This window comes from Mastigoproctus giganteus, chromosome 9 (genome assembly GCF_048544385.1).
Source record: "Mastigoproctus giganteus isolate SK-2022 chromosome 9, ASM4854438v1, whole genome shotgun sequence".
NCBI lineage: Eukaryota > Metazoa > Arthropoda > Arachnida > Uropygi > Thelyphonidae > Mastigoproctus > Mastigoproctus giganteus.
Genome location: NC_143583.1, coordinates 25,452,028 through 25,468,850, shown reverse-complemented (window position 1 = coordinate 25,468,850; position 16,823 = coordinate 25,452,028). Strand labels below are relative to the sequence as shown.

At 36.9% G+C, this 16,823-nt stretch overlaps 1 protein-coding gene across 1 annotated transcript in view; it reads left to right on the top strand.

The window, feature by feature from the left end:
• Positions 1-16,823, top strand: part of LOC150080108 (ubiquitin carboxyl-terminal hydrolase 25-like) — a 364,983-nt gene that overhangs the window by 161,216 nt on the left and 186,944 nt on the right. Inside the window, exon 8 of the mRNA XM_090381833.1 lies at positions 15,225-15,371. Within this exon, the coding sequence (XP_090237959.1) occupies positions 15,225-15,371 (147 nt within the window). The remainder of the gene's footprint in view (positions 1-15,224; positions 15,372-16,823) is intronic.

The window sequence follows — 16,823 nt, the reverse complement described above, 5'->3', positions numbered from 1 at the left end:
CCAGGTTCCTACACATGGCATGGTAGTCATGGGGAGTTTTGTTATGTCAGGTTTCTGTCAGGGTGCAGAATACTGCTATCCTAACAGTTTTTAAGTCATCATCTGGGCGTGGTGGGAAACTTGGGCAATTTTACTATTGATTATTGTTTAATTGCTGGGGGGGCTGAAATTGCTCTGCGCATTTCGAAAACTTTCTGTGTGAAAGATGTAAAAGCTTTATAATTTTGCTCTTCTATGATGAAGAGATGTTCTTCTCCCCTGGGAAGGGGACCAATCTGTGCTATTAGCTCTGTTCTGGGGATGTCATATACAGGCATACCTCGAATAACGAATAGGATGCGTTCCACGAAATTACTTCGTTAAGCGAAACTTCGTTTTCAGAGGTAAAAATACTATGGCCAGAATAGGGATACGTTCCTACGTAAAGAAAATGAAAAGCTTTTTTTTCGAACAAAGAAAAGTTTTATTAAATAAACAGTCAACTTACATACAAAGTGAAATCACATTTTAAAATATGAGTCTAAAGTTGATTGCGTATGCTTTTTTTTCTCTTTCATTTAACAATTGCCCATACGGAGTTATTGCATTTAACACTGATCGCTTAACAATAACACTTCTTCCTAAATCAGGATCATTTTCACTAAAAAAATTTAAAACGTTTTCAATGTCATTTAAGCACCTTTTTAAATCTTTGGTTGTTAACACTTTTTTGGCAGGAACTTTAACTTCGTCTTCATTATCTTTGTCTTCGTTGCTAACAAGGTTTTCTAAATCTTCCACTGAAAAACCATCATCTTCTGCATTCAATAAATTTCTAACATCCTCTTCATCGACATTTTCGAAACCTATTGATTGAGCCATCTGGATAACTTCATTTCTAATTTCTTGGATGTTATTTTCTTCTTCTAGTACAACTTCTGGCCATATTTTGTGCCAAACTCCATTTAAGCATTTCTTAGTGACTTCTTTCCAAGAACTATCAAGTTTTCAATTGCGTTTTTAATGGTGTAGTTTTTCCAAAAAGTTTTAACTGTCATTTCCTCTTTATCCTCTAGTTCAGTTAAATTGCTTAATGTTCGATGCAGATAATAAGCTTTAAATGATGCTATTACTCCCTGATCCAATGGTTGAATCAGGGAAGTTGTGTTTGCTCGAAGAAACAACTTTGACAGGAATGCATGTGTCCAACGTGTTAAGATCAGTAGGATGTCCCGGAGCATTGTCTAACAACAAAAGAGCTTTTTCTTCAAAGTTGTTTTTTTGACAATACCGTTTTACTTCAGGACAAAAGTGGTTAACAAACCAATCAGTAAATAACTCCTTGGTAACCCACGCTTTTCTATTTGCTTTCCATATTACAGGTAAATTCATTTTTATGTTACCTTTTAATGCCCTCTGATTTTCTGAATGGTAAACTAATAACAATTTTAATTTATAATCGCCAGAGGCATTTGATCCAAAGAGTAACGTTAAACGGTCTTTGGCTGCTTTGAACCCAGCAGCTGATTTTTCTTCAATAGAAATGAAGCTTTTTGTTGGTAGCCGTTTCCAGAACAAACCGCTTTCGTCAACATTGAACACCAAATTTGGAAAATTTTCATGTTCAATTATTTCCTTTAGTTTTTCTGGAAACTTATTTGCAGCTTCTCCTGTTAATTTTACACTATGAATCCTGGCCCGTTTTTTAAATTTCTCGAACCAACCACGAGAAGCCCCAAAGGTTTCCGTAATTTCTTCAGTTTGTTTAGATTTCAGGTGATTAAACTGGAATATTTTTTTTTATGTTAAATGGGGCTTGAAATTGCCGACTTCGTTATATCGAAGCTTCGTTATCAGAGGTAACGTTAACCGAGGTATGCCTGTATTATACATTCATAGAGAATGTGTGCCCAGTCTTCACTTTCGCCACAGATGCAGTTTGGGTCATCAGTCAGGCCTAAGGAGGTTAGTTTCGCCTTTAGGGAGCCGTGCCCTGTCAATATAAATGTTGTAAAAAATCCAGGGGCATACCACTTAGGTGGCTTTGGGCTAACCATTGACACCAGTGGCAGAAACCGTTTGGTGACCAGACCTCTGGTTTCCTGCTCCCACTTTGTTTGCCATAGCTCGTGGAGCTTTGTGGCTATTCTTTTTCTTTCATCATTGAAGGTATTGGTTGTATCAAGGGCTATCCCCAGAAATTCTGTGGGTATGCCCTTTTTAAATCTATAATATAAGCCTCTTTTGGCTACTTCCAGGTAAAGTGGAAGAGTTCCGGCCAGCAACTGTAGTGCAGGTGTGCTTACTGTGCGACATGCTCTGGTAATAGTGAGTAGTATTGTCCTTTGTATCGATTCTAATTTATTCCTATTTCTTACTATGGCCGAGCGGATGAACCATGCACCGGCTCCATAGGTGATAACAGGCAGGAACATTGCACGGTATATGATTGCCAAGGTCTTTCTTTTGAGTCCCCAGTCTGCCCAACTGATCCTGGCAATCATACCTGCATAATTTCGCACTTTCTTCGCCAAGTAGATCAAATGGGGGTAAAAAGTTAATTTTGAATCAAAGACCACTCCAAGATATTTTAGTTCTGTTACCATTTTTATAGTGATTGTGTTAATTTTGATTTGTGGACGTCTTCTCATGTCCAAATTACCTTTTAGAAGTATTTGTTTGGTTTTTTCAGGCGATATTTTGAGCATGTGCATTTGTGTCCACTCCTGCAGCTGCAAGAGAGCGGCATTTGATCTTTGCTCTAAAACCACTCGTGAGTTGCCTTTTACAAGGAAAATCATGTCATCTGCAAAGGCCAGGCTTTCCACGGGGCCCAGATCCAAGGCCAGAAATTCATCCAGAACAATGTTCCAAAAGAAAGGGCCAAGGATTGATCCCTGCGGGCAGCCTTTATTCACAGGGCGTGTCAATTCCTGGAACCTTGTACGTACTGAGACACTTCTGTCTGTAAGGTAGCTGTTTATTACCTTATAGAGGTTTTGTGGGGCATTTGCCTGGCGAAGTCTCCTAAGGACACTAGGCCACCACAGTGAGTCAAATGCCCCAGCAAAGTCAATGGAGATTGCCAGCATATATTTCTCCTCAGCTGCTTGACATAACTTGGCCTCAACAATGTCCCCCCCCCCCTTCCATATACACATTACTTGGACTCCCTTCAGTCACTATCTGGCAGAGTAGAGGCAGCTAGATTATACACTAGCTGATCCGTATGCCTCTTGGAGAGAGAGCTACCAATTGATTCAGTCTGGTGTACTGTCTAGTGGCTCACCTGCGAACACTTTTAGAGTTGTACCCTTGAATTGTAAGGAAGATTGAATCTTGCTGTGATGCTCATAACCTCAAAAGACATCAGTCATACTGCATGATGGAAAAGATGGGGTGGTTCCAGAGCTTTCCCCTGGAGACTAAACATGGGTTTTGCCACTTCAAGCATTCGGTGAGCAAAGCAGTATTTCATCAGTTGATGAGAGTCATCTACACCATTTGGTATTGCCTGGTGATACAAGAGGTGGGGCTGCATTCTTCTGTGTGGTGTGGTCACCAAACCTCCTCTCCTGCTTTTGTTGGTTTACACCTGGGTAGTCACCTCCAGTGTACTATATGCCATATTTTAGGACTTGCAAATGGGAGTTATACCTAGGGTTACTAACAATCCACCATTATGAATTGGTTGTTGCAGAATGACTGGACTTAGCCTAAATTCAGTCCATTTGACACAAGTGTCACCTGAATACCAGTGTTTTATACTCCATGTTAGCAAGTCCAGCTTGTCATACATGAAAGAATGTCTGCGACATCCTCAAAGACCACAGATGCTATCCTGTTTCCTACTAGTTCTTTAACCCTGCCCAAAGTAAGCTTGCTTTTTCTGTAATGCTTGTTTGAAACCATCAATCTTGGTTTGCGTCTAGGCCTATTATCATTTATTTTTGCTTTGCTCAGCTAATTTCCCTTCTATATTCCCATATCATCTTTTCGTAGCATGCAAATCAGCCTGTAAACACAATGGATATAGATGTAATACACAATGACACAATACAGCCGAAGTTGTTGATGTGCCTCGATCTACCTAAAACCCAACAGCAGCAACCATCTTATCCCCTATGCAGTCCAGATCAGGTGATGCTAGAGCATCTAATTCCTATTACCTGGTCCCGTTCCCCATGCCTGATATGGTAACTAAGGCGTTCAACAGGCCCCTAGGCTAAGAGGTCTAAATAATTTTTTTTTTTTTTTTTGGCTGGTGCAGCATAAGCCATAGGCTTTCTTGCACCATGCGGCCGTTACTAATACTAATACTAATACTAATCCTACATTACATTACACATACCGCACCTCCGTAGCCAGGTGGGAAGGAGCAGCAGTGGGTGGCACACGCTTCTTGATTAGACCGGGGTTCGAGCCCGTCACCACCAAATACGGAGGATGCGGAAAGATCAGGGAATGACCACTGCATATCCCGGGGCATTATGGCCTTAGTTGCTAATGCTCCTAAAAAAAACCAAAACAAAAACAATAACAAACCACATACCACTCTCACTAACTAGACTTTACAGGATACTGTATTCAGCATGAGAAGGGATTTTGGAGTTATTGGAAACATCGGTACCACTTGACCCTAAACACTATTGCACTATCTTCCATCTATGGTCTAGCTATAACAAAAAAATAAATAATAAAAAATAAGTAAAATAAAGTGACTAGGTCAGTTATGAAGTTCAAAAATGATATTTATTTATTTTTATTTATTATTCAATTTATTCCATATGCTCCACCCCTGAACAGCCTTCAGCTAGGAGGGTGCCTATATACATTTGTACATTATAACTTAGACAGCAAACATAGAAGTCGTACATAAATTACACATATTATTATTATTTCTATTTTATAGAAACAGTTTCTATATAATATTATGAACATTAGTTTCTTTATCCAACAAACATCTAAAGTGAGCAAATATAGCAGATAAAAATATATACAGTGACACGAGCAAAAGGTAGAGACATATAAACACATACGCGTCCTAATGTGTGCACATACAGCCAATACATATACATACAAAACACATAATGATTTAAAACAAATTAATTCTTCAGCAAAGTAGAGTTCATGGGAGATTCCATCCTGAAGGAGATAATAAGGAAACTTCTACAGTTGTATGTGGTGGTACATGTCCTGTATCTTCTCAGATCTGTACGCTTTCTCATCACAGAACTTGTGGGGATCAATCTTCAGGGTGTTGTACGTTTGGAGGATGTTAGACGGAAAACATCTTCTAAGCATAGTTAAATTCTGTAATAAGCTTCTTAGGGGAATCCATGAACTATTGCAAAGGACGCGGGAAAGCCTAGGGCCTGCAACAAGATTATGGACATTTGGAGCGTCAAAGCGATCGGTGAGGAGTTGACAGAGATTACGCAGATTTCCTGTAATGAGCAACTGATTCCAAGGGGTGCAACCAAGGTTAGCATACATGATTGATCTCGAGATGGTGAAAGGGAGGCCATTAACACGGTTCAACCACCTTAAAATCCAGTACTCGATACCCATGAATTTTTTGATGTTAGTGAGGGAAGCAGAGGACCAGATCGTCGAGGCATACATGGGAATCGGAACAAGACATGTTTGTATGTAGTGAGTGGCAAGTTTTTGGTTGTTTACTCCAGTAAGTTCCTGTCTTATCGCCCACATTGCTGACAGAGTTTTTGCTTTACTGTTGGCAAAGTGCTGTTGGAAGGTCAGGCCTTCATCCCAGGTGAGCCCTAGATCAGTGTGATGAGAAACCTTTTGCACTCTAATACCATTTATGTAGATGTTTATGTTCATCTTCTTCTTCAGGTTGGTGAAAGACATTTGTGCTGACTTGGTCGGATTTATGGATAGGCCAATATTCTCAAGATAATGGTCAAGTTCTTCTATTAGGGCAGTGGCATGGGCGTTGATTGCTTCAGATTTGTCACCGTGTTTTGACGAGATGAAGAGTTTTATATCATCTGCGTAAGAGCTGCAGTCAGGATGCGTAGAGAGGAAGGGGTCCAAAGCGGCAGCAAAAAATAGTGCGGAAAGGACGCCACCTTGGGGGACTCCTCTGTAGACGACGTGGTTCGATTGGAAGGTTCTATGTTCTACTCTCAAATGCCTTTGTTTGAGAATGGAAACGATGACTTTTAATAGGCCTCCCTGTATTCTGAAGTGCCTTTCAAGTATTGTCATCAAGGAATTGATTGAGACATTATCGAAAGCAGCTTTAATGTCTAAAAATACTACATCAATCTGTTCTTTGGCGTTCAGAGTCATTTGGATCCGAAATAGGGTGTCCATTAGATTAGTCACAGTTGATCTCTTTGGAATCACAGTGTGTAAATATGGTGGTCTTTTATGGAAAAAATGCATAACAAGAATTGGCAGCAGAGTCTTCTCGAACAATTTTAGTAAATTGCAGCTTATAGAGATTGGACGAAAATCCTTCTTGTCTTTCGGATGTTTGACTTTAGGCACGGGTTTTACAATATAATGTTTCCATATTTCAGGGATAATTCCAGTGTGTAGGGTTTCTCTAAATATGTGTAGCAAGACCTCGATGATGAATGGACTGCTTACTTTCATGATGAAGAGGGGGAACATATCAGGGCCAGAAGTGGATTTATTTGGGAGACTATTTAATGCCTGAATTACATTTTCTTTGGTTATGGTGATTTCTGTTAGTAGAGGTCTGATATCAAGATTGGATCCGGATGGAGTCATGTTATTCATGTAATTTACCAGCCAACTGGTATTGTCTGGTGCGAGAGAGTTATTCTTTAAATTAGGGTCTGGAGAGATTCCGAAGGTACTGTTCGCCCATTCCCTAAATAAAGTTTCATCCATGGTGAAGTTGGTATTCTTGTTGTTATTAATTCTTTTAGACTGTTTAAGCTTTTTAGAAATTGCAAGGTTGTACTCTTGGTATTTGTGCTTTAAGAAACAGGCTCGTTCTTTTTTGTAAGCGATGTAGTCTTCAGCGGTTCTGGTTTTCTGCCATTTTCTGTAAGCCTTTTGTTTTCTTACAAACACAACCTTCATATTGTTGTTAAACCACCAGTTAGATCGATGTGAGATCCGAATCTCCTTAGACGCACCAACACAAGCTATTTGAAATAATTCTTCAGCCAGGATGGAAGCGGCTTCAGGCCCTGACTTTTCTAACAGACAGTTCCATTTATACGTAGTGAGGCGATGGAGGATTATTTCTTGCTTAATGAACTTGTTTGAAAAGACTCTTCTCGTATGCAGCGGGCCACATCCTTCAACCGAGGCATTAGAGAGGTCGGAATGGGCATAAAATTCACAATCTAACGGTTGATGATCTGATTTGAAGAAGATGGTTGGTTGGATAAGTTCCGCATGAGGTATGTTGTGAAAAATGAGGTCGAGCTGCTGATTTCCGCGAGTTGGGGGAGTTTGAAGAGGATGAAGGTCGAGCATATGTAGCATGTCTTCCAGAGAAGACCGAGCCGTTGAGTACCTTGGCAGGGGCATGTTGAAGTCCCCTACGAGAATAGTAGGGACGTTGGGTTGGAGATTGGTGGTAATCCAGGTCGCTAATTCCGTTCTAACCTCTAGGGTGTGTTCTGGATGGAGGTAGATAGTGCAAACCTGTATTCTAATTTCATTGAGGTCAAGGATTACAGAGATGGCTTCAAAGTTTTCGGAACTACTTGAGTTGGTCCTATGTCGAGAAAAGGAATTTTTATAGATAATTGCAACTCCACCACCGCGGCGAATGGCGCATCCATTAACTTGAGATTTTTATCTCAAGTTAATTTCTCAAGTTTTATCTCAAGCTAATATATAAAACAGCATGAGAAGTGGCTTAAAAGCTATAATGCAATATTTCTTATGTCTCTGGAATATTCACCAAAATTTTTTATTGGAACAAGGATTTTAAGGCCTACTGTGGATCGTCATATAATAATACAATACGTGGAGTGCATATAAAGAAAGGACAGAAAGGGGGTTAAACTCTTAGTTAAGAAGCATATAAAATCTAAGGCAGTGCATCCAGTTGACATGGGTGGCCAGTTCAATATCGAGTAATTTTGGTGTGACATAAACAGAAATGAGATTGGGAATGTGTTGTAGGCCAAAGGACTGATTAGTACAACGAACAGCTGTATAGAGAAATAGTGGGCAAGTAAATCAGAAGGTCTTATAATGGCGGAATTTTAACTAATCGGATATTGACAGGAACTTGAGTGAGTCTCAAACAGTAGCAAGACTTTTGTGGATTTATAGGATGACTGTTTTCTACAGCAGCATGTTAGAGAGGCAACAAGAGAGAGTAATAATTTTGATCTGATTTTCAGCAGTGATTCTTTGTGCACGGAGAATCTGCAAATAAAAGAACCACTAGATGGCAGTGATCACTGTGCATTTATGTGGTGAAATGGGAGCGGTTTTTTTTTTTTTTTTTTGGGCTGATGCTGCATAAGCTTGCTTTCTTGCATCATATGCCTCTGCTAATGCTAATGTGAAATTTACTTAAAGATATAACCAACATAAGGATTTTTACTTTTATAATGGAGACTACAGTAGCCTCAGATAATTTTTAAATTCTGTACAGTAGGACCAACTAATGAAGCTACCAACAACTAATTCTGAACGAGAAGCATTTGGGGAAGTAATCATAGAAGCTACTGGGCTTCTCATACCAACCAAGAAATATAATTCAAGGATGTCAGACGAACTGTTGAGATGCATGGCAGAGAAATAAAATGCATGGAATGCATATGAATTATCAGGTGCAACAGAAGCCTGTGATTCTGATATAAACTAGTCTGCAATCAAGTCACAAAGGAGGTTAGGAAAGCCAAGTTAGATTACAAGAAGTATCTGGCAAAGAAAGCCAAGACTTCTTTACTTATATTAACAGTAGAAGGAAGTTGTTGAATCGCATTCGTCCACTTGATGTCAATGGATTAACTGTTGATGAACCTGCTCAGGTTGCCAACAAGCTTGAGTAGGTACATTGCATCTACATTCACATGAGAAATCATCTAGGGAAGTGGATGCTAGAAGTTTATCAAACTCTAGTAGGAAGGTAAATGATTTTGTAATAACTGAAAGGAAAGTAGAATAGAAATTGTTCAAGTTAAACAAAAGAAAGGCACCTGGGGTGTATGGAATCTATCCAATCATATTGATGGAGACAGCAAAGAAGGTAAGTAAAGCATTAGCCATAATTATGAAAGTATATTTGGATTCAGGGGAGGTCTCCGTTGATTGGACATGTGCAAAATGTAACCCCCTATTCACAAAGTAGGTCAAAGCATGACATGAGTAATTGCAGCCCTGTTAGCTTAACTTCTGTTCCAAGAAAAATAATGGAGTCACTGATTAAAGAAGCAATGCAGGACCATCTAGACAGAAGTGTAGTCATACTTGAGTCTAGCATGGGTTTGTTAAGGGAAGATCTTGTCTGACCAATTTGATTGGATACTATATGCAGTAACAAAGGAACCGGATGCAAAATATAATTTTGATATCGTATGCAGGAACTCCCCAACTTATGTAAGGGTTGCGTTCCGTGGAATGCTACGTAAGTTGGAATTTCCCCCATGCTTGTGCAGCACTTGCAACTGTGCTCACTGAATTGATTGAATCAAAAAAGAAATGTTCGAAGAACATGTAAATAGAATTATTTATTGTATTTATTCAATTTTTTATCAAAAGGTTTAAGTTCATTGCATTTGTGAATTGCCATAAATTAAGTTGATTATTATTTTAATAACTAAGAACAGCATTTAGAGCAAAGTGCATGCTCAGAATAAGGCTTCCAGCTTGATAGTTTAGACTTTTAAGTAAAAGTTTAAATCTTATATAATTGTCTGCACTTGTTTCTCTATAGATACTTAGGTCAATATGTATTTGTTTGCTTCAAGTTTTGTATATCAATGGAAATTATAAAAAGAAGAAAAAGGAGAGGGGAAAAAAGGGGAAGAAATAAAGTACTTTTTCATGTGCAGGAAAAATTACAAAAGCTTGCAATTTAAAAAAATTTCAAAATTATATAATTACAATAAAAGAGAGGATAAGTTTTGCCTCTCGAGCATTTTTGCCAGAATCGACATCTTCAGCTGATAAGTATGCCGTTACGGAGGTTGAGGGCTGTGGAGATTTCGAAGGGGTTGACCGCTCAACCTTACGATAGAACATATTAATGGATGACTGGATGGTGGCTTTTTTCTTTTCATCATAGATTTCTTTGTAGCAATCAAGCATATCATTCACCCCTCTGTTAACTTTTAAGAATTGTTCGCTGTCAGGATCCATTTTTTTCGAACCTCACCATTGCCGATGCAATTTCACGAGATTCTGTTGCCATCTCTCTGGTGATGAAGCGTCTCGGCTCCTCGTTTGGTTCATCGTGAGCTTTGTTAACATTTTCTTCTTTCACTATCGCTGTCTGCAAGTCAATACGTTATTAGTTAGATAATTCTTTCTCTCTTAACTCCTCCACATCTTTGGCATCAACCTCCAACTGAAGTAGCTCTACAACCTTTACAATCTTATCTGTAACCTTGTTCACATGATTTGTCTTTTTCAAATCCTTCGAAGCCTTTTACGTGCCGTGGGCATATTTTCTTCCATGCTCCATTTAAACAACTTTTAGTAATTTCCACCCAGGCCTTATTAATGTTTAAGATGGCATGGTAAATATTGTAAGATTTCCAAAAGTTCCTTAATGTAAAATTTTTCTCATCATTCGCTGCAGACAATGCCTGAGCAAATGTGTGTAAATAGTATGCTTTTAAATTCGAAATAACACCCTGACCCATAGGTTGGATGAGTGAAGTCATGTTTGGTGGTAGAAATATGACTCTCACGTTCGAATTGAAATTATCCAGATGCGTAGGATGTCCAGGAACAGCATTATTTAATAGAAGCAAAATCTTGAAAGGAACATCGTTGTCTTTTACAATACAGTAAACCCCTGCTATTCGCGGTCGCTGATTTAATATAAAATGAAACCTAAAAAAAAAAATGTGAATTTTAAAGCGCTGTGAACATTTTCTGCCATAAAAATACATGGACGTGGCTAAAATTATCTTTCCCAGTCAAAACAGCGCTAAGTGGGTGGGGGGAGAGGGGTGACAAAATCTCGAGCATGGATGTTTCTCGCTAATCCTTCTTCAGTATGTGTTATGCGCTTGTCACGGAAGGTTTCATTGTTTGCTTTTAATTTATATGCTTATAAATTGATTTATAAATCAATTTATAAATTGATTTACTTACAAAAATGATAAATCTACCGTTTTTGCAGTGTAAAACAGACTTTTTCGAGTGTGTTAATGGAAGAAAGTGACTTTATTGTGGACAAGTTAAGTTTCTAACCCGTACAAAAATATAGCTAAAAATAACAAGGGAAATGTGAAAAGATCAAAGATGGTGATGATATTAGCGAATAAAATTGAGTTATTGGATAAATTTTCTAATGGTGGAAGTGTCTCCTCAGTGGCAAAACATTATAAAATCAATGAGTCAATGGTACGATCAATCAAAAAATCGGAAGAAAAAATCCGCTGTAGTGTCCGTGAAAACGCGCTAATTGTTTCAAAAATTTGCTCTGTAACTCATGATGTTAAATTAGAAAAAATGGAAAAAGCTTTCAATCTGTGGATAGAAGACCGAACTCAAAATAAAATTCCGTTAAGTTCACTCATCATTCGTGAAAAGGCAAAACTCCTTTATCAACACTAGCGAAACTGGTGATAACACTGGCTGGATAAGTTTTTTAGTTAGCAAAGGCACTGGTTTGAACTAATAAATATTATATTTAATATTAAATTGTTTCTTATTTTCATTTCGATGCCATATGCTTGCATTTCATTATGTACATAGTCATATTATGAAGGTACATATAATACATACATAGACAAAATTTTAGACTAGGTTTTCTTATATACAGTATTTCATACTTTGGAACGGAACCCCTTTATTACTATGGGAGCCACAACTCAGTATTCGCGGCATTTCTCAGGAACGTAACCCGTTTACTGTATTTTTCGACCTTGGGAATGAAGCAGCGTTTAAACCAATCCTCAAAGAGAGATATTGTTATCCATGCTCTCTGGTTTGATCAGAAATGCATGAGTAGGGTGGCTTTATTGATGCCCTTAAATGCAAGAGGATTTCCAGAATGGTACACAAGCAGTGGTTTTAGTCTATTCTCCTGCTGCATTAACCCCAAACAAGGGCGCAGCCCTATCTTTTGAAGCCTTGAAACCTGGCATTATCTTTTCTTCCTTGGCAACATATGTTCGATCCGGGATTCCCTCCTTCACCCCTAATACAGAGCAGTCTTGTCAACTTTAAAAATTTGCTGTGTTGAATAGCAGCCTTCATCAATAATTTTTTCCAACACATCACAAAATTTCTCTGCAGCTGCAGAATTGGCACTGACGACTTCACTGCATACTTTAACGTGGAAACCAGCACAAAGCTTGAACCTGTTAAACCACCCGTTGCTTGCCATGAACTTGGGTTGGGGTTTGCCATACTTATCCTTAATATCTTTATAAATACTTGTTGCTTTTGCTTGAGTGGTCATTAGGCTCTTCTGAATCTGATTTTCCGTCCATACTATTAACAGCTGTCCGTCTTCGATATAGCACCTGAACGCTGTTTTGTGATTACTGTTGATCTTAAGTGCATTGATCCATTGACAGTGCCCGCATAGCACACTGTCCTTTAAAATAGTATTCACTGTTGAAGCAGCGAGACCTAATTCCCTTGCAATAGATGACAAACTTTGTCCTGCTTTGTACTTAATCATTTTCATCTTCATTTCTAAATCAATTTTGTTTTGTTTCCTGGCACTACCACCACTCGGTACTTTGGTACCACCACTTTTCATCGGTCTCTTTCCCTTCAACATTGTAATACATAAATAGGAATGAAGAGAAGTTTCTGAAAATTTGTTTTTTATATGATTGAAGATTTCAGTGAAGGGGAACACATTTCACCATAATACTGTAATGTAAAACAGCACAGAATTCCAGTTATTGCGATTATTGCAAATGCAATAAGATTGAGTTTATTACCCGTTTATAATAGACTGCACTAACAGAAAAGCCCAATAAACCGGAAAGTGCAAATTGTTTTTGTTTTATGGTTGTGACTTCCACAAACGTGCTTTAAAAAATATCACAAAGGCGTTTAAAATTGATTTTTATAATGAGAACATATGATAACAATGAAAGGGTAGTGCAATTTCCATTATAAGTATGACATTTTAGAGAGATAAATAGCTTAGTAAAATAGCGAAATTTTCAACTTCAAAGGACTTGGAACGAATTGCAAAAAAAAACCAATGTGTTATTGGGTTCACATTACGATATTTTCACAATACCTCCATTTATTCCTATGGGATGCAAAATACGTTTCAACGATTTTTTTAAAGCAGCTACTCAGTAGCAATCAGGAAGAGTGCCTCTAGCTACAATTATGGAAAGTTTGTGCCATTTGCACCCATCTGCAAATTAAATGACCACCCGTCATAATCTTAAAAAATTGAATTCTCTCTATCTATTCTTTAGGCCAGCATTTCATTTTACCTTTTTTTTTCACTTCTCATGTTGTGATGATAATGCTGAAAAACAACTTTGGTTCATTTTTATAGAACAGTTAGAAACTATCTTCCTGGTATGGATTTCCTATTTTTTTCCGTTTTTCAGAAATGTCTAAAAATTTCTCAATTTTTCCATTAGAAAGGCCCGTACAAGATCTGACAGTGTCTATATAATTCACTCTAACACAGAGTATGTTACTTTGTGACCTGTTTACTGAAAAAGATTACTTGCCATTAACAACTGAATATAATTTTCAGATTATTTATATGAAGTATAAATTGTTGACAGTATGGTAGGAAAACAAATTTTATAATTGGAAATGCCAACGGTCGTGCAATTTTTGCATTGGACTTCGGGTTTTGGGGGGAGCACAGGCTGCCATTGCCAGTGGAATATAAACAGATTTAGTTTTTAAGATGTGAAATATAAATGGATGGTAGTATAGTAATTGAGTCAAGGCAAATTTCATAATTCAAAATGCTAACAGTTAAACACTGCTTTGAGAAATTTGGACTTGAAGAAAACAAAAAAAAAAAAAAAAAAAACACCACCAGCCATTAATAATTTAATATAGATTTAGTTTTCAAGTTTGCTATATGAAGCATAAATAGATGGTAATACAGTAATTGAGCTAGTACAATGGGAAAACAAATTTCACAATTGGAAATGGCAATTGAGCAATGCTACATGCCATTAACAACTGATTATAAACATCAGTTTAGCTTTTTAGATTGTTCATATGAAATGTACAATAATTGCTCCATTACAACAGGAAAACCAATTCTGTAATTGGAAATATGACCAGGCGCAGTGGCAACAACATTAAACTGAAATGGAATTTTGCAGTGTTGCACTGCAACATTGGACTTCATAGGTTGTTTGTTTCACTTACCTTTGATTGGATGCTTGTTACCCAAGATTTTTCTTATCTCCTCATTTGTAATACAGTTTTCTATTGCGTCCATTTGTTAGTTTCATATATGTTTGTCATTTGCTTTTTTTTTTTTTTTTTGAAGATCTAATTTTTGATTGATTCCTTTATTTCCTTCTCAGTTTTGTAGGTTAAAATATGCATAAAAACTCACAGAACACTGAGTTTTTATGCATATTTAACCATTCAAAAGAAGAGGCCTTTGGAATAATTCATTGTTATGAATTCTCATGTTTAAAAGTATGGTTTTTTTCAGTTTGAGACTTCTGATTTTTTCACCGTTTTGAATCTATAGCCAGTTTTGCCAATGGTTACTAAATTTTATTCTATTCAGCTTTGATTTTATTAGCTTTCTATATTTTTTGCCTTTTTATATTTTTATTTTAAATGTTAATGTTTCATGTAGCTGTATTTCTGTCTGACATTTATTGTTGCAATTATTGGTAATTTTATTGTCTTTTCTTGATGTATGTATGTATTTTTATCTTAATGGATATGGTTAAGACATTGTCATTTCCTAGCCATGTTATAATGTAAGACGTTATTTGTTTCACAAATAATTTAGTGTGTCTACTTATGTCTTTAACACATCACATAATTTATAATTGCAAATCCCAAGGCTTTATAAAATTGATTCAAAACTTCATTTTCATTAAGATTAGCTTTATTATTTTTTTTTATAGGAAAAACGAAATCTTCTCTTCATGCGAGAGCTACGTAAATTATTTTCGTTAATGGTAGGAACAAGAAGAAAATATGTTGATCCATCCCAAGCTTTAGAAGAATTAAGAGAAGCATTTCCAGATAGTAGTGGCACCGATAGCCAACAGGTATTCCTAATGAGGATTGAAATCAGTATAGTTTGTTTTCATTAAGAATTTACTAATAATCTGAATATCTGTATTTGGCTATCAGTGTTGTGAGAAATTTTTAAATAAAACTTGTAGTAAATCAAAAATTATGAAATAAATTATAATTGAACCTTATTGTAAAGATAGATATGATCTTTACTATGGTTTGAATTTAATTTGTTTGAAACAGATGATTTAATCCTCTGTGGTTGTGTATCCTATACGTTTTCTAATTTGCCTGGTTAATTTTTTTTTCTGAACTGTAATTTCTTGATCAAGTATTATAGATTAGAGGTGGCTGCATCTAAATGGTTAAATACAAGGGTGCAGTAGTATGCACATTTAAGTTGACTGTGGTTTTAGCAGCTGTTAAAATGTAGTGCTGTCCTTGTATTCCCTATCTTGTAAATTCCTCTGACACTCTGTGGCCATTCTGTATGTGAACAGAAATCCTGTAAACATTTCAGTTTGAGCAGATTTATTGTGGATAAAAGTGCTGTATCCATGTTAAAATATGAGTACTGACTTCATGTTTGCTACAGAAGTTTGTGGACAAGCACTGTTTCAATATTGCATAGCTTATGCACAAACATTTTAATCAGTGATAGTATACTCTTATCCCTTTCCTTCCAACATATTTTATTCTTTTAAATTTCAGAAGTCACCCATTTTAATAGATTTGAGTTTAATGTAGGTTTAAATAGATTAAAATATAGGTTTGAGTTTTACAACGAACTTGATCTCTTCAGAGTTATACCTGTTAAAGTATAGCTAGTTAAATATAAACTTCTCATTTAAATTCTTTTGCTAAATCCATTCAGACCTGGACAAAAACTCACTATTTCTGTCATCATATGTATCTTCCTTTCTATTTTTGACATTGCACGATATGCACCTTTGGTTGGCAAATTTCTAGTGGAGAGAAATTCTATACATAGTTGAAGGTCATTTGTTAGCTGCCCACTTTGCTCATTCCATATACATTTCATCCACATAATTCTTGGAACCAACTGCTATTGTAAGCAGTGCATTTCAGTTTGTTGAGGAAACTAATGAGTGACCCTGACCTGTCTATAAAAATTCTCTGTTTTGTTTACCTTCAATACTTTGTTTACTTCAATAGGATGAGAGAATGTTCTCTGAATGTGTCACATAATGAGTCTACAACAAACTGTTAGTCTGCTGGGGTAAAGGGAAGGGTTTTAGCTTTTGTAAAGGTGACTACAGTGGTCTCAGATTTTTTAAATTCAATACAGTGGGACCAACTGATGATGTTACCAACAGCAAATTCTGAATGGGATGCATTCAAGAAATTAATCTTGGAAGCTACTAGAAATACTGTTCTAGTTTTAAGGCCCAAATGGATGTCAGATGAACTAATGAGACTCAAGGCAGAGAAGAAAAATGCATGCAATGCATATAAATTATCAG